Here is a 27,098-nt window from a genome sequence, read left to right as displayed (position 1 = left end):
GGAATGCCTCTGCTCAGGAGGCCCATCATCACTGCACTTCCTTCCCCCACACCCAGCGCTGCAGACGCCAGAAGAGATCCCCCGCCAGGCTCAGGCTCTCACTCCCTGAGCCACGAAGCATATTGGCTCCTCATGCTCACAGTTGAGTCCCTCTCCAGGACACACCCTCAGCCAAAGTGTGCTGCCTAGCCCAGAGTCGTGGCTCTTTCCTGAGGACAGCCACAGCCAACCACTGGTCAAGCTTGGGCACAACTTCAGAGTCGTGCCAGCCTAGAGCTTTTTGGGTTGGGGTCTGCTGAGCCCCATATTGTGGTCGTATTGCTGTGTGATGCCTTGTTCTCCCCATAGACAGTGATCCTGCCAGTGCTCCCCAGGAAGATGGCTGCAGCTGCCATCTCCATGCCCAAGTCACTGCCAGGCATGCCTCCTGGATCCCATCTCTCAGATGGGCCCTCCCTGCCTCCCCTACCTCTCTGCACATCTCTGTCGGGGAGTTTCCTTCCTTCCTTCCTCCCTTCCTTCCTTCCTTCCTTCCTTCCTTCCTTCCTCCCTCCCTCCCTCCCTCCCTCCCTCCCTCCCTTCCTTCCTTTCTTTCCTCCCTCCCTTCCTTCCTTCCTTCCTTCCTTCCTTCCTTCCTTCCTTCCTTCCTTCCTTTCTTTCCTCCCTCCCTCCCTCCCTCCCTTCCTTCCTTCCTTCCTTCCTTCCTTCCTTCCTTCCTTTCCTCCCTTCCTTCCTTCCTTCCTTCCTTCCTTCCTTCCTTCCTTCCTTCCTTTCTTTCCTCCCTCCCTCCCTCCCTTCCTTCCTTCCTTCCTTCCTTCCTTCCTTCCTTCCTTCCTTCCTTTCCTCCCTTCCTTCCTTCCTTCCTTCCTTCCTTCCTTTCCTCCCTTCCTTCCTTCCTTCCTTCCTTCCTTCCTTCCTTCCTCCCTCCCTCCCTCCCTCCCTTCCTTCCTTCCTTCCTTCCTTTCTTTCCTCCCTCCCTCCCTTCCTTCCTTCCTTCCTTCCTTCCTTCCTTCCTTCCTTCCTTTCCTCCCTTCCTTCCTTCCTTCCTTCCTTCCTTCCTTCCTTCCTTTCCTCCCTTCCTTCCTTCCTTCCTTCCTTCCTTCCTTCCTCCCTCCCTCCCTCCCTCCCTTCCTTCCTTCCTTCCTTCCTTTCTTTCCTCCCTCCCTCCCTTCCTTCCTTCCTTCCTTCCTTCCTTCCTTCCTTCCTTCCTTCCTTTCCTCCCTTCCTTCCTTCCTTCCTTCCTTCCTTCCTTCCTTCCTTCCTTCCTTTCCTCCCTTCCTTCCTTCCTTCCTTCCTTCCTTCCTTCCTTCCTTCCTCCCTTCCTCCCTTCCTCCCTCCCTCCCTCCCTCCCTTCCTTCCTTCCTTCCCTCCTTCCTTCCTTCCTTCCTTTCCTCCCTTCCTTCCTTCCTTCCTTCCTTCCTTCCTTGGTTCCTCTCTCCCTCCCTCCCTCCCTCCCTCCCTTCCTGACACAGGCCCCGCATCCTTCCTAACCCACCGAAGGACTCCCAGACCCACCTTCGCACCAGTGTGAGCCCTTGTGAGGTGTGACAGAGGCAGCCACCCTCTGGATTCCCCTTTCTGGGCTCTGGGCAAGCGGTCAATGGCTCCACCATCATAGGCACACAGCTGGCAAGCCTGGGATCAGGCAGGCCTGGCTGCAGGCCACTGGTGATGCTGGTCATGTCCTTCCAGGCCATGGTGACCCCATCTCTCACCCCAAAGTGCCCCTCACTCAACCATGGAAGGGAAGGGAAGAGCCCACAGAAACGCTGGCTGGTGGCCCCCTAGCTGGTGGTGAGAGGGGGGCTGGCAGACAAGGAAGAGGGCCCAGGTAAGGGGATGCTGTGGAATGAATGTTTGTGTCCTCCCCAAATTCATATGTGAAAGCCTAATGCACTAATGTGATGGTATTAGAAGGTGGGGGCCTTTGGGAGGTGACTGGGTCACGAGGGTAAAGCCCCTTACAAGATCGGTGCCTTTAGAAGACACGAGAAAGATGATTCTGCAACCCTCACCAGAACCCAACCATGCTGGCACCCTGATCTCAGACTCCAGCCTCCAGAACTGTGAGAAATACGTATCTGCTGTTTAAGCCCCCAGTCTGGCATTTTTGTGATAGCAGTCTGAGCTGACAGGACACAGAGGGAGGGAGCGCTCCTGGCATCTCTGAAGGCTGGGACCGGGACCCAACCGCCAAGTCACTGCTTGTCGAGAGAACCAAGGACCAGGAGGATGGAGAAGGCCAGACAGTGGTCCCCTTGTCCCTGTTGGACCAATCAGTCCCAAGTCTGGAAACAGGGAGCTGGGCCCAGGACAACTCAGAACATCCCACAGGCCCACAGCGTGACCGCCTCCTCCATGGACTCAGCTCCAAATGCACAGAGGCAATACTCAGGCATTGTAGAAAATACGAAGCAAGGCAGGAAGAAGGGAAAATCACCCTTCATTCCGCTGCTCAGAAGCTATCCTTCCAATATTTTGGTTTCTTTCCTCCTGGATGACTGTGAGCCTTTAACATTACCCCAAATGAACAATTTCATACTCGGATACCTCAGAGCCATTATTTTAAAAAATATGTTTAACGTTCTTAAAATGCTTTATAAACATACGTTTAAACGCCTACAAATACTTCCATGCAATGGAGAGGCTCGAACATGTAAAAGCATGAAGTCGCTTGTCCTGAGTGAATTCTGAGCCCAGGACAAGCTGGCAAGGCTGCCTCGTGGGCGAAATACCGTGGAGAGCGCTGACACACCCTGCAGGGGCCCGGGATCCTACTGGGTGGCTCTGAAAGCCTGCCAGGCAGGACTGCTCTGTTTCAAGGAAGTGCACGCGTTCAGCATTTTGGAACCCCTGTGATCCTCACCCTTCCTCCACCCACCAGCGTGCCCCAAGCGGGTACCACATGCCAGGAGCCTGAGCTGTGAGGGCCAGTGAGCTGGACACTTAGGTGACTTGCCAGAGAGAGAGAAAGGATGGCTCAAGGTCCCACATGAGGAAGGAGACCCAGGGCTCCACCTCCGAGGCCCAGATCCTGGGCTGTCCCTGTCACTGCCTGCCCGGCCGTTCTCCACTCTCCAGGGAAACAGGAAGCTTGACACAGGACCACTGCAGGGCCTTTCCACCAGACACGCGTCTCTGAAACGGAATTCATGAAAACCGAGGGTGGGTGTCGCTTCCCCAAGATGCTGCATGCGAATGTGAGAGCATATGGAGGACTCTTTCCTGCCAAGACACACTGAGGCAAGAGCCATCTTTGACCTCCTCCCTGGGCCTGCAGGCCGCCCTCTGCCCTGACCCTGGCTCACGCAGGGAGGGCAAAGGGAGTCCACCAGCCTGGCCTGCAGGGCAGAGACATCTGGGAGCACCCTCTGTGCTGGGCCTGGCCCAGCTTCAGGGTATCCAGGGCATGCCTGTTGCCAGCACCCTGAACAGGGCGGGACAGGAGCAGACTATCATCATGGCCTCCTGGGGAACCATATGGAGTACTGTGTCTTTTGTTTTCTGGATTCTGACCCTAAAGGGACTGCCCCTCCCAGGATTAGCCAATTTCTAGAGACAGTGAATAACTCATACAATAGTGTGGTTTTTAAATGCAAACCAACCAATCCAGAGGTTATGATCCAAACACATCCTCTATCAGGCTCTCATACTCAAGGCCCCATCCCCTGCCCAAATCACCCCAGGGACAGGTACCAGATGATTCAGAGCAGTCCCTCTGGCCCAGAGCCCACTGACATTATTCACACTGGCCAATCCAAAGTCTGCTCACCCTGCCTCGCCAGTCCCTTCCTACAAAAACCACAGTCGCCCCCACCCTTTGCCTCCTGGCCCACCCCAGTGCTTCCATGCACGGCTCCCTGCAGCCCTTCCTTCTGGGATCTGGGAGAAACAAACTGTGTTTTCACTGGTAATCATCTTCTGGTCTGTTGGCCTCACTCTGCCTCAAATTTTATATTAACATGCTGTATTTTAAAACACCTCCCCTCCCCATCTCATCTGCCCTCCCTGGCCCTCCTCACCAGGCTCCTGCTCTGCAGGATCCCTCCCTGGATTACTCGTCTCATTTCCCCCTACCTTTCAGGCTTCAGTGGGGTCACTAACAGGGAAGACTCTCTGAGTTTCCTGACAGGCCACTCGCGGGCCCTGTCCTTACTGCCTGTCACGGCCGCCTCTTCCCACGCACGGCCGACCCCCACAGGTGGTGAGGTCTGAAGGAGGCAGAAGGGGGCCGACACATGCAGTGGATGTGAATGAATGAACAAACGTGCACCTGGGGTGACCAGGCAGCCTGATGCGCAGGCCCACTGCTCGCTTCTTTGCCCAAGGGCAACACACTCACCTCTCCCTTCTCGGCCAAAGCCACCTCCTGATTCCTGATTCCGTGGGAGAGCTCTGGACCACTGGCTCTTGCTCCTCACCATCCTTATCCTCTCTGCTTCATCTCTCTGAGGTGCTGAACCCCAGGGTGCTGCCGACATCCCCTGCCTACCCGGCCCCCCCAGTGTCCGAACCCAGGGAAGGCTGTGAATGAACTATGAAACCAAAAGATGGAGGGTGGGTCGTTCTTTTGCATGCTCTCTCCAGGTCAGCCCTGTGTGTGGAATATAGATCCGGATTGTTCTGTCTCTGGGAAATGGTGGATATGGGCAACTGAGTAAGCAGGGGCCCAGTCTGGCTGTGGAGCCCAAGAGGGGACGATGTGCTTGGGATGAGCTGCTGGAGAGCGGGCACAGTGAGGATCCCAGGCAGTCGCACTGTGTCCCAAGCCTGGGCTCTGGCACCCCCTGCCCGGGGCTGGGGTCCCCGAAGGAGAGCTGAACAATTCACAGTCCTCATCCCTGAGATGTCCTGCTATTTCTCCAACCCGGCCAACCTCCCCCTGCTCCCTCCTCACTCCCCTCTCTCCTTGCCCCTGTGGCTTTTCTTGCAGGAAAGGGAAAGATAAGGGAGGGCTGCCTTCCAAATATAAAATTGCTTGCAGTAATGAGTAACATATTGAAAGATATGAACGCACACAGGCAGAGGAGTCTGATAGGTCCCCCAGGAGGTGCCCCGGCCTCTCCCTTTGCCCCTCCACCCACAGCCTCACACACCAAGAATTCCTGATGTGGGTCAGTTTTCGCCCTGTGCTCTGGTGAACCAAGGCAGGCTGAGCCCAGTCCCAGCTCTGCCCCCAACACTTTCAGCACAGCTCTGTCTTTTAACAAATAAAATGTAATTGTCTTTACTGGGCTAAATGAACAAAGGATCCCACCACCAAAATGAATGAAGGGCAATGACCAGGTCAGGCGTTTCTATGAGGAGAAGCACTTCTGCCACGTGTGCACCTTCCTCACCAGACCCCCCTGCTGGGGCAATCGGAAGTGCAGGCATTCCCTGGCCCACCTTCTCCCAGCAGCTGGGGTTCCTATGGGGTAAAAGCCAGCCCTGCAACTCTGGGCGGGTACGCCTGTGCAGGGCGGGCCCCTGATCCACCTGTCTTCTCTCTGTGAAGGGTGGGACAGCAGAAAGTGAGGACACAGTGGGGTAGGAAGCTATGCTGAGCTAGTCTCAGCCCCCAGCTCGGTGTTTACTGAGCTCATCACAGGCGTTGTGGCAAATGCTTCCAGGCCCCCGCTCCCTCCACCGAGCTCCTGTGGGGAGGAGGGCTACATGGTCAGTTCTGGCTTCACAAGGTCCCTGGCATATTATCAACCACATCCCACCTCCAACTTCTAACAGTTCATGAAGTCGGGGGGCACAGCTCAATCACCTGGGTGCACCCTAAAAATACCAATTCCCAGATCTTCAAACAAAAATCTGTACACAGATGTGCATAGCAGCATTATTCACAAATGCCAAAAGGTGGAAACAACCCAAATGTCCCGCAGATGAACAGATAAACAAATTGTGGCCTAGCCCTACAGTGGAATTTTATTCAGCCATACAAGGAACAAAACACTGATGTGTGCTACAATACGGATGAAACTTAAAAACGTTCACTGAAAGCAGACAGACACAAAAGGCCACATACTGTATGATTCTGCCTCTGTGGGATTCCAGAATGGGCAAATCCACAGAGGTGGAATGCAGATTAGTGGCTGCCAGGGGCTAGAGAAAGGACAGGAACGGGGAGTCACTGCTTAATGGGGTCTCCTTTTGGGTGATGAAGAAATTCTGTTACTACATAATGATGACGGCTGCACGACATTGCGAATGTACTAAAAAGCCGCTGAACTGTATAACGTGGTTAAAATGGCAAATATTGGGTCATGTGAATTTTGCCATAATTTAAAAAACAAAAACCAAGGACAAAACCAAAACCAACGCAATTCCCAATCCTTACTTCAAAACCTACAGGGGTGAGCCTGGGGATCTGTAACTTTAAGAAGGTGTACCAGGAATTAAAATTAGTCAGAATTTAAGACCTACATGGAGGAATCTCAGGCACAGATGATCTGCGGCCCTTTCTAGGCCTGATGTTGCGGCCCATGCGCTGGTGTGCACGCCCCACTCCCGAGCCCCACACTGCCAGATCTGTGGAGCTGGGCGGTCACCCAGGCTCATCTGCATAAGCCAGCCCCCAGCCGGTGACTGGCTGAAGAGAGGGCACGTGACCTTATCTGAGCCTATGAGAATCAAGCCGAGAGTTTTGGCTGAAAGGACACCGTGAGAAAAGCCTGTCTTTTGTCAAGTTTCTGGAGGGTGGGAAGTGGGTCTGGGTAGCTGGCAGGTGCCGGGAGCAGCCACGGAGCTGCCTCAAGTCACAAATGTGCCCTCCAGGGGGCACACACGGAGGCCACAGGGATGGAGAGGCTAAGCCTGATGCTGAGCCTCGGGACCCAGTGGCCAACAGACCCCAGTGCTGGTCTTAAAGTGAGGTGACCAGTCACCTACAGTGTCTGTGGGGGGACAGAAGGCGGCTCCTCAGAGGAGGCGATTCCCAAGTTGCGGGGGGCGAGGGGGTGCTTGAAGCACAGAGAGGAGCTGTGGGACACCAGGTTTGCTCCGACCGAGAACTAGTGCGTTGGAAGTAGAGGGGGCAGAAACTCTGGAGTGTCACCTGTGAAGAGTTCTTAGAAAGGAAGCAGGGGTCCCCCCCACCCGTGCTGCGGTGCCTGTCCCTGGAGATCTGTGCATACCACACTGCCTGCCCTCTGCTCCCACTCACCTTGCCTGGTGCACACATGGTCCCGTCCAGGGGGGGCCCCTTCTTGGTCTTGCAAAAGTAGGGGTTGTCAGGGTGGCTGCACCACAGCTGCTTGCACGGGTCGAAGGTCCGGAACTGGAAGAGAGCACTGCAGCTCGCCCAGCTGCCTCCCACTGCCGGAACCCTCCGGGGGCCCGCCCTGTCCCCCAGGGTCCTCTTGGACAGGGCGGACGCAGGCACACCTTGGCTGCCCAGGACAGGCCTGTGCGGTGCCCTGCGCCCTGTGTGATTCTGAGGCCGTGACAACCTCCAGCATGCAGTGGCTGCTTCCTGTCACCTGTCTCGGAGCCTGCACAGACAGCTGGGAGCCAGTGTACCTGGCGGGAAGGCTGTGTGCGCATCCCTCTGGCCCAGGTAGGAGTGGCTGGGAGGGGCTGTCACTGCAGGGTCCCATGGGCACCTACTGTCCGCCCGCTGAGGACTCCACCTCCTGAAGCCCTCCCCTCTGTCCTTCTCTTGCTTCAGCCTTGGCCTCTGTTCCCTGGACCACAGTCACCTCTTCTCTGGCCTTTCCGCTTACTGTCCTTCCTCCAGGATGTCCCTCAGGGATCCAGCTGAAACTCAGACATGGCCATGCCACTCCCATTTCTAGAGCTCCCCATTGCAATGAGAATCAAGCCCACCAAATTCTTTAGGCAGCTACGCAAGAGCTTAGACCACCTCCATCAATACCTGAGCCCACCACTTGCAGCTCTGTGGCCTTAGGCATGTTACCTAAATGCTCAGTTTTCCTCAAATGTAAAATGGGAGTACTTCGCTTGCTTCCTTCCTGCAGCTGAGAGGAGCTTTAGGTCTGACACTAATGGACACTAAAGCTCTTGCCACATTGCCTTGGATCAGCAGGTTGGTTCTGATGAGTGGGGTTCCTGCTGCTGGCTCTGCCCTGGTGCCAGACCCCAGGGACAACTGGTTGTGCCTCTGTATGCTATGTGCCCTCACCTCTAGGCCTTTGCACATGTGATTCCTGCCTTCTGCAATGCCCTCTCCTCCCACTAGCCTTTACACCTCACTTCTTTCTCAGGAACGCCCTCCAAACACTGCAGGCAACACAAGGGCCTCATCAGCACCCCTCCCCCCCATCCCTTGCGGATCCCGTGGTCACAGCCCTTGTCACCAGGACCATGTCTGGTCTGGCCAGGTAGGCACTGGGTGCTGAGCGGGTGAGGTGAGTGGATGCAGAGGGAGAGACTGACGCTCTGGAGGCCTGCTCCGCCGCGCCCTCAAGAACCACCCCAACACCCATCACTTCCTAAGAAGCTAGCCAGACGGGGCAGGAGCACCCAGGGGTGCTCGGACACTCACCGCCGTGCACATCATGTAGCCCAGGCCGAAGTCGAAGCGGCACTGCTCGTTCATGGAGTAGTGCAGCCCCGGGAGCTGGGGCAGCGCTGGCCAGTCGTGGGCAAAGGGGTCGTCCCGCAGGCAGTCATAGGAGCTGTGAGGGGACACGTGGGTGCCACAAGCAGCCTTCAGCGGGGAGCGTCCAGACCATATGAGGCAGCTGCAGCCCCTTCTGGAGTCATGGTGGGGGGCCTGTCTGCACACTACAGCCCTCAGCCGTGCTGCCTCAGTTTCCCTGCTGCATCTCTTTTCCTTGATGTAAGCTCCGGGGCATCCCATCAAAGGTGCAGCAGCTGTGCCCACTTTCCATTCAAGGCCGAGCCCCCTGACAATGGGACCTCCCCCACCACGCACACACTGACCTGAGGGCTCTCCCTTCCCTCCCCTGCACCTTGGGCTGGAGGACTGAAGTCTGAGGCCTCAGGTGAGACCCAGGCACATGGGGGGTTGGGGCATCCATCCTCCTAGAGCTGAGCCCAGGGCTGCGGGGTCGTCCTGTGGTGGTACTCACTGCAGGTAGCGGCTCAGCTCCTGCTGGCTGCAGCGGGACCAGTGGAAGCGGTGGAAGGCGGCCTGCACCAGGGGCGCCATGATGCTGCCCAGCCGCACCTCGTCGCCACAGCGGTTGCCCTGCCCGTCGTGCTCCATGCCCAGCCTATGGGGGGGGGGGAGGGCAAGGCAGCCTCATTGGACCCTCCCCTGGCCGCACTGACCTGGCAGCCGGGGGGCCGCCCCAGCCTCCCCCAGCGCCTCCCCGGAGCTTTCACTGGTCTGCGCTGAGTCGGGTTTTCCACCAGCTAGATTCTTTTTTTTTTTTTTAATGATTTTTTATTATATTATGTTAGTCACCATACAGTACATCCCTGGTTTCTGATGTAAAGTTCAATGATTCATGAGTTGCGTATAACGCCAAGTGCACCATGCAATACGTGCCCTCCTTACTACCCATCACCAGCCTATCCCATTCCCCCACCCCCCTCCCCTCTGAGGCCCTCAGTTTGTTTCTCATAGTCCATAGTCTCTCATGTTTCATTCCCCCTTCTGATTACCCCCCTTTCTTTATCCCTTTCTTCCCCTACCGATCATCCACCAGCTAGATTCTTAAAGCCAGGGGCGAGCGGGAGACATGTCCAGAGGCCGCCCCTTGGCATCCTGCCCTCCAGGGAGCACTGTTTCATGAGCAGGCAGCAGAGACGGGAGGGGGTGGGCATCCGTAGCCAGAGCTTCTACACACTCAGCAGTGTGGGCTCACGTCCCTGCACCCACCCAGTGGCACTACCAGTGTCCCCAAATTCAGGGGGTGCCTGGGGGCTGCACACCTGGGTGGAGCTGTGGCTTCCCGGTCTCCGGCTCTCTAATTCCAGGCAGGGCTCCCTCAGGGGTGTGTAAAATAGTGTGTAAAATGGGGTAAGGTGTGTAAATGGGTGTGTAAAATGTAAGGAGGCGCCCTGCCTGGGGGGTTGAGTGACATAATGCCTGGAAGGCCCTCAGCACCCTCTTGGCCCTTTGATTTGTTCCCTTGGCAGAACGTGGACCTCAGGCCTGCCCTGTGCAGTGCTGGGGTCAGGACTTTACACCCCAGGTGCTTTTCACACAGGATATGTCCCCCCCAGGGCACAGAGACTCGATCTTCCCCAAGCAACAAGGACAGCGAAGCCACTTACACGTGGCCGGTCTCGTGGGCCACCACGAATGCTGAGGAGAAGCCATCCTCGTGGTTCAGAGTGCAGCTGCGGACGGGGTGGCACATCCCAGTGACAGGAGCATAGCCTGGGAGGAGACAAAGGGCAGCTCTAGCTCCCAGGCCCAGAGCTGGGCCTGAATCAGGGGTGCCCTCCTCAAAGCCCCCCAACATCCCCAGAGCAAACGAGCCAAACCAACTGCCCCCCCTCCAGCTGGCACAGCTCAGGTGACATGCACCCCAGGCAGCCGGCCTCAGCCCTGCCCATCATTGTCCACACTGCAGCCGGGGTCCATTTCCCAGATACGGGTCTCAAGTGCTAGGACTCCCTGCCACCTTGGCAGCTTCCTGCCTGCTGTTCTCTTTCCTGCCCCCCCATCTTCCCACTTTGCTGAGTAACCTTCTGGTCCCCCGGACAACACCTGCCTTCCACACCTCCTCCCACTGCTGTAGGAACCCTGGTCCTTGAGCCCACTCCCCCTCAGGAGGGTCTTCCCTGGGTCCCCCGTGGCTTCTCCGGGTCCTGTGAGACCCCAGCTAGACCCATTTCCATAGTACACACACAGGGAGCAGTGAGGGTGGACCCCCGAAGCTGCTCAAGGGCAGAGCTCAGGGACGAGAGCCAGCAAGCCACACTGCCCTGCTGTCACGTAGCCAGGACTGGCCAAGAGGACCGAGGAGTAGACCAGCTGCAGACAACAAGGCTGTCGGAGCTCTCAGCCAGTGAACCTGCACTCTGGCTGAGGACAGTCTGAGCCATATTCTTTCTGAAGGGTTCCCCATTTCCAAGGGTCTGTGGGGAAGGAGCCAGACCCAGGCAAGGTGCCCCCAGAGGCAGAGGGTGGGGGGCGGGAGTGGGGAGGGTTGGCTGCAGCAGGCCACATCCCCCAGGCATAAGATGCCCAAGGACACACCCCCCTCACCTGCCCAGCCCCATCCCCACTCAGGTGGCTTAGAAAGAGCCACTGAATTCACAGGTAATGGTGAGGAGACACAGCACATTTTGCTGTGTGGCCCAAAGAAGCAGTCAGGGAATGGAGACACACAGGGACCAAGGGGAGGACTGAGGAATGAGCAAGAACAGCCCAAGCAGGGAGGCGAGAAGGCCTGCAGGTGGTCGGCCCGTGGAACAGCTGAATCCCCCTGGGTGGGCTGAATCTGATCACAGAGTGCGGTTGTTCTTCAGATGTCTACACGGAAGCTTAGAGGACAGCATGCCCATGGGTGAGGAGGGGGAGGCTGGAGGGGGGCATGACCCTGAGACCGCACCTACCACTGAGGAAAACCAGGGAATGGGGCCTAGCCACTTGCCCCCGGACAAGATAAAGAAGTACACACCGAGTTGTGTGTGCAGAGGGGGGCCTTTGCTAAGACACCACCTAGAGGCCCACCAAGCAAGGAGCCTCCACCCTCGGAGGCTGACCTAGCCTCACTCCTTGCAGACCCCACGGGGAGGTCCCAAGGCAATTTGTTCGAGGGGAAGAGTAGAGAAGAAAGGAAGGAGGGCTTGGTGTTAGACTTGTCTGTAAAAGCATCTTAATCGAACCACTGTCTTTCCCCCCTTGTAATAAACAGGAAAATCTGTATCTTATTTTTTGCTCTGCAGATTTTAAGACGATTGTTCTAGAATCAATGTCCCAGAGCCAGACTTGGAGATCTTCTCTTTGTTCGTTGTATGCAAAGCCTGCATGTGCCTATTCACACTACCTAGCATATTACATGGGTCTTTACAGCCTGAAGGTTTGCAAAAGTGTCTTTATGTTCTTCTTTAAACCCTTCCCGCTTATTTTATTTTGCTATTGCTCTTTCTTTCTGGAAATCTTTTTAGATAGATATTGTACCTCTTGGATTGAACCCGTATGTCTTCGTCCTCCTATTTTAATCTTTTTGGATGCCCTTGACTTTTTTTTTAAGATTTTATTTTGATTGATTGATTGATTTAGAGAGCATGCACAAGCCGCAGGAGGAGCAAAAGGAGAGGGAGAGAGAGAATCTCAAGCAGACTCCACACTGAGCACAGAGTACAAAGTGGGGCTCAAACTCACAACCCTGAGGTCATGACCTGAGCTGAAATTAAGAGTCAGGCACTTAACCAACTGAGCCATCCTGACACCACTGCCCTTGACTTTTTATTTCAGCTTCCGAATTTTCTATTTTACCCATTATATCTTTAGTTTCATAAAAATTCTTTGCTGTTCTCTAATTCTTCCTAGCAACCTGTGCTGGGTTTATGGAATGTATTTTCTCAAACATTCCGGGAACTATCACAGTTTTAAAAAGTTCTTCCCCAGTCTCTAAATTATCTCTGTCTCCTCTAGAGTCAGTTCTCTGATTTTATTTTGCATCTTGGTCTGACTTTTTTGTGGTGTAAGTTTTTTAAGAAAAAAAATGTCTTGCCATCCTTAGCTGTGCTTTCATACTCTGAAACAGAGGAGGAGGTCACTTGCTAGAGAAGTTTTGGTGGTTTCTCTCCCTATGGATCAGTTCTACTTCCCACTTGAGCTCTCACCTGGACAAAAGTGCCGACAGAGCGCTCTATCACCTGGCTTCCTGCTGTGACAGGGAGCTAGCAGCCCCTCCAAATGAAGAGGCACCAACACCAACCAGGAGCCTTACTCTGTGCTCGGTGGGATCTGGAGTCCCACTCTGTGCTCCCACCTGAATCCTATTGTGGCACCAATCTGTGTGGCTAAGGGGGCAGCTGCAGGGCCAGAGAGATGTTTGTTAACATAAACTGATCTGGTCTTTGGTCAGGGTCACTCGGGAAGTCCCCCTAATTATGCAGATATGAGCAACTGGGCTGCAGAAAGAAGCTAAAGGTCAAAAGAGTGGAGGAAGATGCAGGGCAATAAGTGTAAAAATTCATGGAAGGAAGTGATGGATGTAATGAGCATGTACACGATATAAGTCTACTTATTTTTATAAAAAGGATCACTAGAATGATCAACCAGAAACCAATAAAAATGACTATCTGTAGAAAATGGGAATGGGGTAAAATGGGTCCACTCTTCTGAATATATGTTTTATATAGTTTTTTAAAGCTCTTTCTTTTGAAGTGTGATACACATCCATAAAAATGCACAAGTCATAGGATACAACAAGTGAATCATCACAAAGGGATCACACCTGTGTAGCCACACCCCCCCCCCCCCCCGTTAAGAAATAGAACTGTATCAGCACTGCAGCAGCCCCTTCTTGCTGCCTCCAACCAGGACATCCTCTCTCAAAATTAGAGAAAATATTTGCAAATTGTACATCTGATAAGGGGTTAATATCCAAAACATACAAGGAACTCAAACAACTCAATAGCAAAAACAAATAAACAACCCAATTTAAAAATGGGTGGAGGACCTGAATAGACATTTTTTTCAAGAAGACATCCAGGTGGCCAACAGACACATGAAAAGATGTTCAACATCACTCATCATCAGGGAAATGCAAATCAAAAACACAATGAGGTATCACTCCACACCAGTTAGAACGGCTAGTATCAAAAAGACTAAGAAACAACAAACGTTGGTGTGGATGTGGGGGAAAGGGAACCCTTGCACATTGTTGGTGGGAATGTAAATTGGTGCAGCCACTGTGGAAAACAGTATGGAGGTTCCTCGAAAAATGTAAAAACAGAACTATCTTATGATGCAGCCATTCTACTTCTGGGTATTTATCTGAAGCAAACACAACACTAACTCAAAAAGCTGTCTACAGCCCCCATTAACTGCAGCATTATTTACAATAGCCAAGACATAGAAACAACCTAAATGTCCATCAGGGGATGAATGGATAAAGAAGATGTGGTGTATATACACACAGGAATATTATTCAACCATAAAAAGGAAATTCTACCATTCACAACAACATGAACGGACCTCGAAGGTATTATGCTCATTGAAATAAGTCAGGCAGAGAATGACAACACCCGTAATCTCACTTGTATGTGGAATCCAAAAAATAAAAAATAAAAGCCAAACTCATAGATACAGAGGCAGTGGGTAGGGGTAGGCAAAATGAGTCAAAAGATACAAACCTCGGGCTATAAGATCTGAGGATGTACTGTACAGCATGAAAACAGTAGTTCATAATACCGTATTGTGTATTTGAAAGTTGCTAGGAGAGTAGATCTTAAAAGTTCTCATCACAAGAAAAAATCTTATAACAATGTGTGGTGATGGATATTAAGTAGATGGTTGTGGTCATTTCACAATACATGCATATATCCTATCATTTTGCTGTACACCTGAAACTAATATAATGATACATGTCAATTATATCTCAATGAAAAAAATTAAATTAAAAATCGGAGGAGTGTCAAGCTTCATTTTCCCCCCAATTTGGATATTTGCCTGACCTGACACCATTTGTTGAAAAGACCATCTTTCCCCTCCACTTCACAATAAATCAAGCGTCCATCCGTGCGTAAGTTCAAGTCTAGACTCTCTGTTCTGTCCTAATGATTCATTTGTCAACCCTTGCATCAAAATACACTCTTCAACTACTGTATTTCCGGGAGCACTGAATGCTTCGCTCCCCTTCTCCAATTGCTCTTGACTGCTCTTGGCCCACTGCATTTCTAGGTGACATTAGAATCAACTTGTCGCTATCGCCAACTATTCTGCTGGATCTGAACTTGGTCGGGAGTGCACTTGCATTCTCCTGCAGGTCAGTTTGGAGAAAACTGATTTCTTTACAACAGCGAGTCTCCCCATCCATTAGCATGGCATGGCCACTTCACTGATGTCATCTTTTATAACTTCCGTATGCGTGTTTTACAGTTCTGGGGGTCCAGATCTTGGACATCTTTTGTTAAACTTATTCCTAGGTGTTTGCTATTCTTATTCTTTTATTATTCTAAGTGGTACTAGTTTTCAGATTTTAATCTTTTGCTGTTAGAATACAGAAATTCAATTGATTTTTATATATTGACATTATATCCAGGAAATTACTCAATAATGCTAATGATTTATTTGTAGACTTTTTGGGTTTTCTATGTACACAGCATATTATTTTCAAATGAGAGATTGATTTCTTCCCTTTCTGACCCTTATATTTTTATTTTTTTCTTGCCTTATTTCACTGGCTGGGACTTCCACTACAATGTTGAATAGAAGTGGTGATAGCAAGTATTCTTTTTTTTTTTTTTTTAAAGATTTTATTTATTTATTTGACAGAGATAGAGACAGCCAGCGAGAGAGGGAACACAAGCAGGGGGAGTGGGAGAGGAAGAAGCAGGCTCATAGTGGAGGAGCCTGATGTGGGGCTCGATCCCACAACGCCGGGATCACGCCCTGAGCCGAAGGCAGACGCTTAACCACTGTGCCACCCAGGCGCCCCAAATAGCAAGTATTCTTGACCCATTCTCAGGTCTACAGGAAATCCTTTCAACATTTCACCATTATATATGATGTTTATTAGAGCTTTTTTTTTCTGGTAAGTATCCTTTATTACATTTAGAACATTTTCTTCTACTCCTAGCTCAATGAGACGTTTGATCATAAATGGATATTGATTTTTGTCAAATACTTTTTCTGGATCAATTGAGATGATTCTATAAGCTTTTCTCCTTTGTTCTATTAATTTGGTGAATTACAGTGACTGATTTTCGTATGTTAAACTTTACATTCTTAGGATAAGCCCAAATTCATTGTCACATAGTGCTTTTTATACGGAGCGCTGGATTTGATTTGCTAATACTTTGTTTGAGATTTTGTGTGTGTGTGTGTGTATGTATATATATATATATATATATATATACATATATACGTATACGTATATGTGTGTGTATATATATATATATGTATATGTATACGTATATATATATATTCATGGGAGAGACTGGCCTATAATTTTGTTTTTGTAATGTCCATCTCAGATTTTGGTATTAATGTTAGCAGGCGTCATAAAATCAGTTGGAAAAATGTTCCTTTTCTTTTCATTCTGTGAGAGTTTGTGTACGATTGATACTATTCTTCCTTAACGATTGGGAAAAATTCTCTGGTGAAGCAATCAAGTTCTGGAGTTTACTTTGAAGGAAGGCTTTTAATCATGAATTCATTATCTTTAGTTGATCTGAGACTACTCAGCGTTTCCTTTTTTTCTCAGATTTTATGTTTTGTCAAAGAATTTGTACCTTTCATCTAAATTAACAAATTTATCAACATAATACCGTCTCATTATCTTATTACCCTTTTTAAAGTAAGATTTGTAATTATATCCCTTTTATATTCCTAATCTTAGTAAACCTATATTTTCTTCTTTTTTTAAACTAGCATGGCTGGGGGCATTCCAGTTCTTTTTTTTTTTTTTTTAAAGATTTTATTTATTTATTTGACAGAGATAGAGACAGCCAGCGAGAGAGGGAACACAAGCAGGGGGAATGGGAGAGGAAGAAGCAGGCTCATAGTGGAGGAGCCTGATGTGGGGCTCGATCCTGTAACGCCGGGATCACGCCCTGAGCCGAAGGCAGACGCTCAACCGCTGTGCCACCCAGGCGCCCCAAGGGGGCATTCCAGTTCTAATTTGTGTTTTTCAAAGAACCAAATTTTGGTTTTACTGATTTTCTTTACAGTTGTTATCCATTTCAACAATCCTGCTCTTATATTTATAACTTCCTTCCTTCTACTTTTGTTGAGTTTAGTTAGCTGTTCTTTTTTGAATTTCTTGAGATAGATGTTTCTATGATTGACTCTTCAGCCCTTTTGGTTGATGTGGTTGGTTGGTAAGTTGATAAGGTTATAGATATAATTTAATCATTAAGTTAGCTACATCCACAAGTGTTGATATGTCATGTTGTCATTATCATTTTATTTAAAAATATATTCTCATCTCTACTGTTACTTCCTTGAACCACAGATTACTGATGACCATACTGTTTAATTTTCAAGCAGTCATAATTTTCCGAGTTATCTTTCTTTTCCCGTGTGTGGTTTCAATCTTCTGTATTCTGCTGAGATTTCCCCATGGCCCCGCGTAGTCTGTTTTGATATGGCTTAGTGCTGCACTCATCAAGAGCGGGTATTCCTCAGTCGTTCGGCGTAGTATTCTATAATTCATTAGGTCGTTTCTTCATTCAAGTCTTCTGTATCCTTACCAATGTTCTCATCTGTTGTTCTATCAGTTACTAAGAATATGTTAAAATCTTCAATTATAATTGTAGGCCTTGTCAATTTCTCCTTTTAGATCTGTCAGTTTTATATAGTTTGAATTTTTAAGTGAAATCCTTTAACTTCTAAAGATGGAAAACTTATTCCAATTTGTTTTTTAAAAATGAGGGGAAGCAAGCAACTCCGCCTTGGATCCTGCCTGGTCTTTGGGCTGCCAGCCCCACACTCTACACATTTCACCACCCATTTCACCACCTTTGACCTTTGCTGTCCCCCTGCGGGATGCAGTTTCCTGGGGGAAATGGCAGAGGCCCTGGTGGTTTTCCATGAGCCAGGAGGTCACCAGCACTTATGCAGCCCCTCACTGGCTAAGGCGGCCACAGCCTCTCTTTGCCCTGACGCCCTTCCCAGCCTGGACCAAGGCTGCTGGGGACACTTGCAAGGGCCAGTGGCTCATGCCCAGCCTCCCTCCTTTCTGTGCCCGTGCGGAGCTTAGGCTCACCTTGCATGCCCGAAGGCCCGAAGTCTTGCCGCGTGAGGAAGATGGCGTGATCGTGGTACTCGTCGTGACCTGTGTCCGGCTTCTGCTGGAGGTAAGCCCAGCGGCAGACATTCTCCAGGCTCTGAGAGGGGTTCCCGATCTCAATGAGGCTCATGGACTGCAGGGGGGCGGGAGAGACGGAAGCGAGAGGTTAGCATCTGGTGGACGGGATGGGAGCTGAGCAGGCTGTAGTGCTCAGAGAACCCCTCTGCTGGGGCACTGGTCCAGGTGGTGCTGAGTCCAGTCTCCCTCAGGACCCACCTCCCACTTGGCTCCACTCTTCTGAGTGGAGGGAAGGCTCCCCACAACTCACCTGAGTGAGTTTCTCCACAAAACCACTGCCCGCTTCTCACGTGAGACATAGAAGCCAAGCTCTGAGGCCATCCAAGGCCTCCCACAGTCCACCCTGCCCAGCCCACTTCCAGGGTCCCCTGCAGTGGTCTATCAGGCTCTTATTCTGGGCGACCCTGGACAGGAGGCAAATGCAACACGGATCTCATGCTGAAGAGCTCACAGTTCTGGCAGGGTCCAGGGCAGGGGAGATGGAACTCCCAATGTGGTGTGCAAGCCCAGGGAAGGGGACGGGAGCCCTATGTTGCCCCCCTGTTTGAAGGTCTTACGGCATGGAGGAGAAAAACTGCACCAGATATAGCAAAGGAGCCACATACAGAACAGGGGCACGGCGATAATTCCCTCAGGAACCACGGATAGGAAGCCACTGGAAGCCCCACATCCCATTTGTATCATGACGCGTACCCGAGAGCCAGGGCTGCCTGCGGGATGGGCAGCACGGCAGCCCGCTCTGCACCATGGCGTTGGTGTTCCCTCTCTCAGTAAGATCTCACAACCACCCTGAGAGGCAGGATAATGAGGCTCAGAGAGGTCAAGTAACTTGCCCTTAGCCACACAGCTGGGAAGCCTAAAGCCAGTCTACATTCAATGCCCTGCCCTAAACTGCCTCCCCAAACAAAACATACGTCATATTGTCCCCAAAGCAAGCCTCCCCATGAGGCATGCTTCCCAGTTCTCTCAGCTGTCCTCACACCAGGCAGTGTGTATGCTTCTCTCACTACGGACTCCCACCACCAAAAAGCTCCCTCCATGCAGAGTCGCAAGCATGTGCTTCTCTTTCAGGACCCATCTGTCCATAAAGGAGAGATATGCATTTCCTCGTAGACATATATGCAGGTGTTCTCTTTCTTCTCTGGCATAAATACATCCATCAAGCATAGCCACATATTCCTTTTCATGTATATAAATAGCGAAGAGTAGATATAGGCTATTGCTGGTAAGCCAGGCTGTTCCAGAAGCAGGAGAATGATTCAAGGCCAGAGAGGACGCTCACTGCCAATGTTCTCATGCATTATCCAAGTCAATGAATGACTTACAAGATGGCGCACCAGTTCCCAAGTCCCAAGCAGAGAGCACCTGGGAGATAAGAGTGCTCGTTATAACGAGACATAGTGAGTCCTAATGAAGGAAGTCACAGACTGGGGTGAGCGGTGTGGTGACCAGGACCTGCTGGACACAGGCATAGAGATGGATAGCCCAGGAGAAGCCACAGCAGGGAAAGGGAGGTGCAGGACTGCCCCAATCATGACCAGGCAGAGAGTGTGACTACCTCTGGCCAGAGATCTGTGAGAGAAAGTGCCCTGTGCCTCTTCCTGGTCGGAGTATTTAACTGCCCACAGGAGACCCTGCAGAGATCTCTCCTCGCTATCAGCAATGTCGAGATGGTGGCTGCTCTGTCACCCAGGCCCTGAGCGACAGAGACACGGAACACGTAACAGGAGCAGGAAATAAGTGTCTGTTGTCGCAAGGCCGTAGCACAACTTTGCCCACCCTGACTGACACAGGAGAGGCAGAGGGAGTGTGGCATCTGTGTCCCATCTAAGCCAGGCACCTGCAGGTCAGCCCGAGTCCCTGCCAGGCAGTAGCTGCCTCCAGAAAACCTCGAGAGGTCACAGCTCTGAAGAAGGAATCAGGTGAGAGGATCCCCTTCCTAGGGAACGAGCTTTGGGTAGAAGGAGAAGGGAAAGACTCTCATGGGCAGATGTGATTTGGGGCTAGAATTTGGGGCCTGTGCTCGTACCCACTGAGCTTAAGATTGCCAGGGCAAGCCCCAGTCAGAGAGAGATCGCCAGGCTGCTACTGAGCGCTCGATCTAGGACAGCCACAGAGCCCCCACTGGAGTGCGACCTCCCCACTCAGCAGCCTTGCTGGGCTGCCTCCCACGGCAGAGGCTGTTTCCTCCGGGGCCGTGTCTACCGCCCACGTGTCAGGAGGTTATTGCCCATGATGGGCTGGCCTGCCCTCGGGGTCCTTAGGGTTCCTCGTGTTGGGCTAATTCTAGTCTGGCTCCCTCCAAGGCCCTGGTGGGCTGCAGTTACTTGTGCCTCGACTTGTCTGACAACAGCAGCCCAGGCCCCCTTCGCTAAAACATCCCCTCTGTCCACCTGGGTCCGACCCCAGGCTCCGCGGCAGGAGGGCTCAAGGCCTGGCTGATCCCAGCACCACATCTTTCTGGCACAGTGATGGCTTGGAGTGAGCACATAACCAAAGTGGGCCAGGGAGCTGGAAAGGTGTGAGACCGTGAGTCTGGAGCTGCTGGCACCCCACCACCACCACCATGGGAGGAGACCCCACCTGAGGAAGAAGCTGACACAGAGAGAGCAGGGCCCAGGCTGGAGAAGGGTCAATTCCCAGTGTCCTCACATGACCACCCGGCTCACCCAGGCCTGAGGCCAGCCTGCTGTGGATCTGTTCTTTATGTCACTACATAACAGGTGATTCCAAAAATGCATGGCCTGAAAAACTCCAAACATTTATTATCTCACTATTTCTGCGGGTCAGGAATCCAAAAGCGACTTAGCTGGGTACTCTGGCTCAGGGTCTCTCCTGAGATTGCTGGCAAGCTGAGGCTAGGGCTGAGGTCTCATCTGAAGGCTCCCCTGGGGGAGGACCAGCTCCCACGCTTGCTCGCATGGCTGCTGAACCAAGGGTTCCTGCCGCACCCAGAGCAGTCACCTACCACAGCCTGCTTCCTCCAGCAACAGCGACCCCAGAAACGGCAAGACAGTGCGCATCCAAGACAGGAACCATAGTCTATTTAGACGGGAATCTCGGTCCTGCCCACACTCAAGGGGAGGGGACTATGCCACGGCATGATCACCAGGGGTTACCAGGGGCCCTCCTAGAGGCTGCCTGTCGCAGAGATGCGTCTCATTTGTGTGTGTCTGGCAGCCTCTCCCGTGAAAGTCAATCTGACTCGTGTTATTGTCACTCGCTACTGAGAGTCTTGAGCAATGCTCTTCTTCCTTGGGGGAACCACGGGAACCCCAGTCAAGGGCAGTGGCTGGTCTCTGGGGTCCAGCTGGTGCACCCCACCCCAGTGGGAGAAGAGCTCTGGCCACATCTTTGAGGAGTCCAAAGTCTGGCCAGAAAGACACACCCGTTTCAGAGCCAGAGGGCAGGAAAAGGACCACGCGGTTAGGGACAGAACCAAAGGCAGGAACCAGGCTGAAAGAGGCTGAGAGCGAGCAGGAGGGGAAGAGAGAGAGGCCAGAGCGCTCAGGAGGTGGGCTTGTGGGAAGTGCTGGAAGGGTGTTGGACCTCCAAGTGCTGACGGGGCCAGGCAGGTGATGTAACTCAGTGAGGCAGGTTGGCTGTAAGAAAAACAGATCTATCTTTTGTGTTGCCTGTTGAGAAGGGATAAGCGTACACAGAAATATTTCCCCACCATGGTAAAGAAAGTAGGGGTCGATCAGTGGTAAGCAAGCACAGTAGCAAAGCCAGGAGCCCCTACACAGTTGTCAGGGTGACAGTACCCAGCACCCCGTTACTGTAGGTATGCAGAAACGGGGACCCCCCAAATTCCCAGATGGGATTTCTGGGGCCAATCTTTGAATCCGGAGCTTCTAAACTAAGCCCATCTCCTAATAAATGTTGACCCCACTTAAAGTCAGTTATGTGGACAAAACAAAACACTTGCCCCCGGTCACCGGGTTGAGAACCCCAGAATAAAGGTCCTCAGGCAGACAGCCCCGGAAACATGCCCTTCTCAGCTGGCCCCGACACCAGCGAGCGCCTCCTTCCTCCCAGAGATTCCTATGGTTCAGCCCAGCCGCCCAGCCCCTCTGGCAGCCCGAGTAATTTTGCCGCTGCGGCAGGATAATTTATTGAAATATTGATTTGCGTTTTGTTCTCGCCTTGTTTCTTTGCCCATTTCAAGAAGGCAGCCTGCCACGTGCATTCTCGGGTCCCATGGGGGCTTGGGCTGCAGGGTCTCGAGCAGAGATTGTCTGGGACCCCCTCTCAATTTTTGGGTTCTGAGGACACTCCCCGGGGGGAGAGGGGTGGAGAGAGGGGCTGCAAAGGGCTGCACCAGGATGGAGTGGTTCTTGGGAGGCAGATCTCAGAGAACGCTGGCTGTGTGCTGGGCTCTGGGAGCGAGTGGCCCAGATGGGACTCTGAGAGAGGGAGGAGGAGGGTGATGTCAGCTTTCGGGCATCCAAGAGGCAGAGCTGCTTGTATATCCTCTCTCTCTGCCTATGTCTCAACTTTCTCAGGGTTCTGGCCCATCTAAGATGAGCACAAAGGAACCTAGGACCAGGATCCTCATCCTTGCTGGGTCTGGAGCATTCAGGACAGTGTGGATACGAAGGGCCCAGACTGAGAGCTGATAGTGACCTGTGCTCCGTAGCAGGCACTGGGCCTCTGGGTCATTGAGGGGGGAGGGGAAACGGGAGGGGGACAGTGTGGAACAGGAGCATTGCTGGTGCCCTATTAGCAGAGTCCGGATCACACCGTGACAGAAGATGAGCAGGGGAGGTGTGGGGCTGGTAGGTGGGGGAGGAGGGGGCTTCTGGCTTTGGTGGAAGGTGGCAAGGGGGCCTACACGGGATGTGTGAGGAGAGGAGTGCGAGCTTGCAAGGGAAGTGTGGGGTCCGCAGCTCTTGGGGACACCGTCAAGGGATTGTCTTCTGCCTGGCTTGCTTGCTTGGTAAGAGCTTGGCAGTTTTGCTTTGGAGCACTCTCCCGTTTATCCGGGTACAGCTCCTGGGGGATAAGTCCAAGTGCTCTGCCCACCCCTGACAAGGGCTGGCCTGGAACCGCAGAGGCTCAAAAGGACTGAACAGGTTGAAGCAGGCTTTTTCCTGGAGAAAACCCCCCAAAACAACCTCCCATGAGCCTCTGCCTCCTGCACCCCAGATTTAGCCTTTCCTCCACCTGCTCCTCCCACTTCCTGAGAGCCACCTGGCCCTCCCACAGGTTTCTGGAGCTTTGGAGGACTCCTGGCAGACAGAGATATCCAAGCAGAGGAGAGAGGAGAGCCCAGGAGAGGGGTCTGGGCCAGCCCACGTGGGTCACTTGGACTCTGACGGTTCCTCCTGCTCCAACCCCACCCCCATCTCTGCCACCCAGCCACATCCACACAGCCCTCTGATGGGCCCCACTCTCTGGGGCCCCATGGACCCTGCCCTATCTTTGCCATGGACCACAGCTCTTGAGGGAGACGAGGAAATCTCTATTTCTCCCATCTGGATCTCCTTCCAAAGTGCCAGAGACTGTGAGAGTTGCCAGCTCGCTTGGATCACCTGCGTTCCTCCCAGCCCTCAAGGCACCTGTCTCTTGGCTGCCTGCTCGCCTCTACACGGGTTTCTCTAGGAAAACCTGTTTGTACAACTCACCTGTTCCCACCTGTGCAGGGATGGGGACCATGCGTGAGCCCAGCAAGTGGGTGGCCACAGCACCGGCAAGGACCTCGCAGATGGGACACTCCTCCCCCCGGGGGGAGCCGTGGGCCCCAGCTGCACAGAATGAATTGCAGTACAGTGGTGGTCATGCTGTGTTCACCATGGAAGGGGCATTTCTGCACCCTGGGGGCTGGGTGGGTAGCTCCAGGTTTATAGGTAGCCCCTAATTTAAACTGTACAATTGCCCTAAGATATAGGTGCTGTTATTATCCAGAGGAGGAACCGCATCGGGGACAACTGAAGTAAACAGCCCCAAGTCTCACTGCTACACCGCGGTGGAGGTGGGTCTGGAAGCCACGCTGCAGCCCGAAATGTTCTATTCCCAGGGCCAGAGGGACGGGAAAGCAAGGGTGGGGCCCCGAGGTGGCCACCAGGTGGCGCTGCTGCCACAAGCACGGCAGCGCAGGGTCGCCGGCTGCGAGGACACCCCATGCTAGGCTGCTGCTCTAAGCCCAGGCAGGCACAGGGCAAAGGGGACTTTGGAGGCTAGAGACAATCTCTGGGGTCCCACCCTACATACGCCAATTAAGACCTGTTCAGAAGCTGTGTTCCAATCACTGCTCTCTGACATTTCCATTGTTTGCCCTTGAATGAACTGAATTACTTATGTTCTTCCCTCCTTCTGTCAAGGACCAGTAGCCTGGAGGCTGGTCTAGCAGCCTGGAATAGCATGCAGCCCTGGGGCAGCTATACTGGTGCAGACCGGGTCGGGGAGCCCCACAGACCCCAAACCTGTCCAGCAGCTCGCCAGGGCAGGTGACGGGGGGGCTCACCTGGGCAGTATGAGAGTCCCACGGTTGGAGACCTGCTCATCTCTCCTCCGCGTGTGCTCTGGAACAAGTTACCTCACTGCACTGAGCTCCCCACCTGCAGAATGGTTGCAACCACAGTACGGAGCCAGGAGCACAGGGGCTTCTGTCAGTGACGGTCAGCACCTACAAATGTTCCCTGTACCGGCGCTGCGGTGGCAATGATGATAAAGATGCAGGCTTGATGCCAGGCCCTTGCAGAGCCGGCCCACCTTCAGGGGCTGCCTGCAGCTCATGTTCCAGGAGATCGGGCTTCAACCCACCGAAGCCGGCTCAACTGCCCCGGGCAGCGTGCCCAGAGCCCAGACCTGCAAAAGCACAGGCCCGCTGGCTTCAGGCGAGCAGAGCATGCTTCCTGACCTTGGCACTGCTGACACTGGGGGCCAGGTACTCCTGTTGGGGATGCTGTCATGTGCAAAGTAGGGGGTTCAGCAGCACCCCAGTCTCTGCTGCTGGATGCCACTGGCATCCTCCTGGGGGGACAGCAAAGTCAGCCTCCGTGGGGAAGCAGCCAAGGGGAGCAAGGGGAAGGAGCCTGGGGCTTGCACGCCCCACCCAGTGGACTAATAGCACTGCAGCCTCCTCAGAGCAAAGTAGCTCCCACGGTGTGACCCCCACAGGCCACCCGCCTCCTGGAGCCAGCATCCTCATGCGCCTGCCCCGTGGCTGCTCTGTGCGAATGAAGTGAGCTCAGAGGTCATCATGACGGACATCTCGGACGGGAAACAGGCCTGAGGCCAGAAGGCGAGCCCCTTCTTTCTCTGCTTGGGACTCCCACCCCATGAAGGCACGCTCCAGACATTTTCGCAGAGGCTGGGAAGCTATTTCCAGAGAAAGCCAAGCTGCCAGCATGGGATTCTCAGCACGAACCTTCCCAGGCTTAGCCATGGCAGCCTCTGAGGGACAGGGCCCAGCCCCTGCGAATCCTCGCGCTTCTCTGGACCCTGGGAAGTCTGGCTCGGGAGGTAGGCCGGGATGACAGGGGCCAACTACCATTAAGTTGGGGCATGGGACCCAGACTGTGGGGAGACTGGGAACTGTCCCTGAGGTACTCCAAATCCCCTCATACCGATAGGGCAGCTGAGGTCCAGCACAGGTGAGCACTGGCCAAGGACGCACAGTAAGAGAGACGGTGGCACTAGGCCCTGGGACACAGAACCCTCGTCCCCTGCACTCTCTTCTCTTGCTTCCCACTAAGGCATGCACAGCCAGAATTTCTTAGACCTTTCCCCTCCAATGCTGAAAAATTCGTACGAGCGCTCCACACTTGGTCTTGACTTGGGTCTTTCATGACCAGATATCTTATGTTCTTCTCTGATTGTCCCCAAGTCTCTGATTTCCATTTGCTTTGATTTCCATCATCCTAGGAAATATTTAAAATGAGAACAGTTCAGTAGCTTTGGTGCCTTCTCAAAAAAATCAATTGAAAAGCCAGTTGCTATGCAACCCTCAAGTGTTGCTGATGTTCTGCTCCCTGGCTGATGGCATATTGTATAAAATAAGATAATCTCTTTTCTTCTGTCTCTCTTTTTTTTTTTTTTTAAGAAATGGAGAAAAATGTTGTTTTAGGAAAAACTTGAGATAACTCAGAGGCTTCTCATAAGCTGGAAGACAAACAACATGTCACTCGTGTAAATACTCCTGATTTTATCCCCTCTGGAGCGTCGTGGGGTCTGGGGACAGGCTCGGGGGAGCTGGTCTATTCCCATCACAGTTTGGAATGAATGACAGGATCCGAATACGTGGGCCACTTTCTGCCCCGAGTCTGTCTTGGCGTCATTGCCCCAGCTGAGAACCCCAGATCTTGGGGGGCGCCGCTCAGTCCCCTCTCCTCACAGGGGTCCCGGCTACACTCATCTTGGCTTGCCTGATGCTTAAACCCGTGCAGGGATGGGGTTCTCCCTCCTTGCCAGGAAGTAGGAGTTCCCTGAAGAGCAGCTCACCGGAACACACCTGCAGATGAGCCAAACCCCATCTGCAGACCCCCAGTCTAGAAGCCCTGCCCAGTTGCTCCCTGAATGAGGAGACCTCATTCCCTCCGACACAAATGCTGGGCTACTTGTTCCTCAGACCCCAAGGGTGGGTGGTCATCGGCCCGGCCACTCCATCCGGGGCCACCCCTGCTGGATTTCATTCAAGATGCTCCCCTCAAAGGAAACTCTGAAACGATATTGTTTCACTTGTGACTTCACGGGGAGCTCACGCTGGGTCTGGAGAGCACGCAGGGCCCCGGATTGACCTGCTCCTCCTGCTCCCACGACGCCCCGCAGAGACCTCCGAACAGGGCCTCACCCCCGGTGGCTGTGCAGAGCGGGGTCTGCGACCGGCGGACACACCCTGTTAACCGTCCCCAACGCGATAAACACTGAAACGAGAAACTTCTAGCAATCTGATGGTCTGATTTTATGTGAATGGAATTTAATAATAAAAAGTCTGGCCTGGTATTTTTGTAGATCTTGGTTTTGTCACATTTTCCTTCTCTAATAATTCCTTTTAAACATATTTTCCAGGAGTATCGGTCAGTGATGGACCTTCGGGGCTGAGGCGTTCCGTGTGTCTGGTTCAGCGACCTCGGTCCTACGGCTGCTCTTCAAGGATGGTCACTTTCCTGTGTTGCCGACTGCTCCAGGTCAGTGGGACAGGCCCTACTTTCCCGTAGCTGCTGCTCCTGAGTCCTG

General features: G+C 52.8%; 1 protein-coding gene across 1 annotated transcript in view; it reads right to left on the bottom strand.

Annotated features, from left to right (window-relative positions):
- The window catches only part of ADAMTS2 (ADAM metallopeptidase with thrombospondin type 1 motif 2), a 224,622-nt gene that overhangs the window by 37,657 nt on the left and 159,867 nt on the right, over positions 1-27,098 (bottom strand). The window contains exons 6-10 of the mRNA XM_026507732.4: positions 17,817-17,973; positions 10,198-10,303; positions 9,045-9,188; positions 8,495-8,627; positions 7,154-7,267 (exon numbers count right to left, since the gene is read on the bottom strand). Of these exons, the coding sequence (XP_026363517.2) occupies positions 7,154-7,267; positions 8,495-8,627; positions 9,045-9,188; positions 10,198-10,303; positions 17,817-17,973 (654 nt within the window). The remainder of the gene's footprint in view (positions 1-7,153; positions 7,268-8,494; positions 8,628-9,044; positions 9,189-10,197; positions 10,304-17,816; positions 17,974-27,098) is intronic.

This window comes from Ursus arctos, unplaced genomic scaffold (assembly GCF_023065955.2).
Source record: "Ursus arctos isolate Adak ecotype North America unplaced genomic scaffold, UrsArc2.0 scaffold_5, whole genome shotgun sequence".
Lineage (NCBI taxonomy): Eukaryota > Metazoa > Chordata > Mammalia > Carnivora > Ursidae > Ursus > Ursus arctos.
The sequence above is the reverse complement of the archived record's forward strand: the minus strand, read 5'-3'. Positions and strand labels throughout refer to the sequence as shown.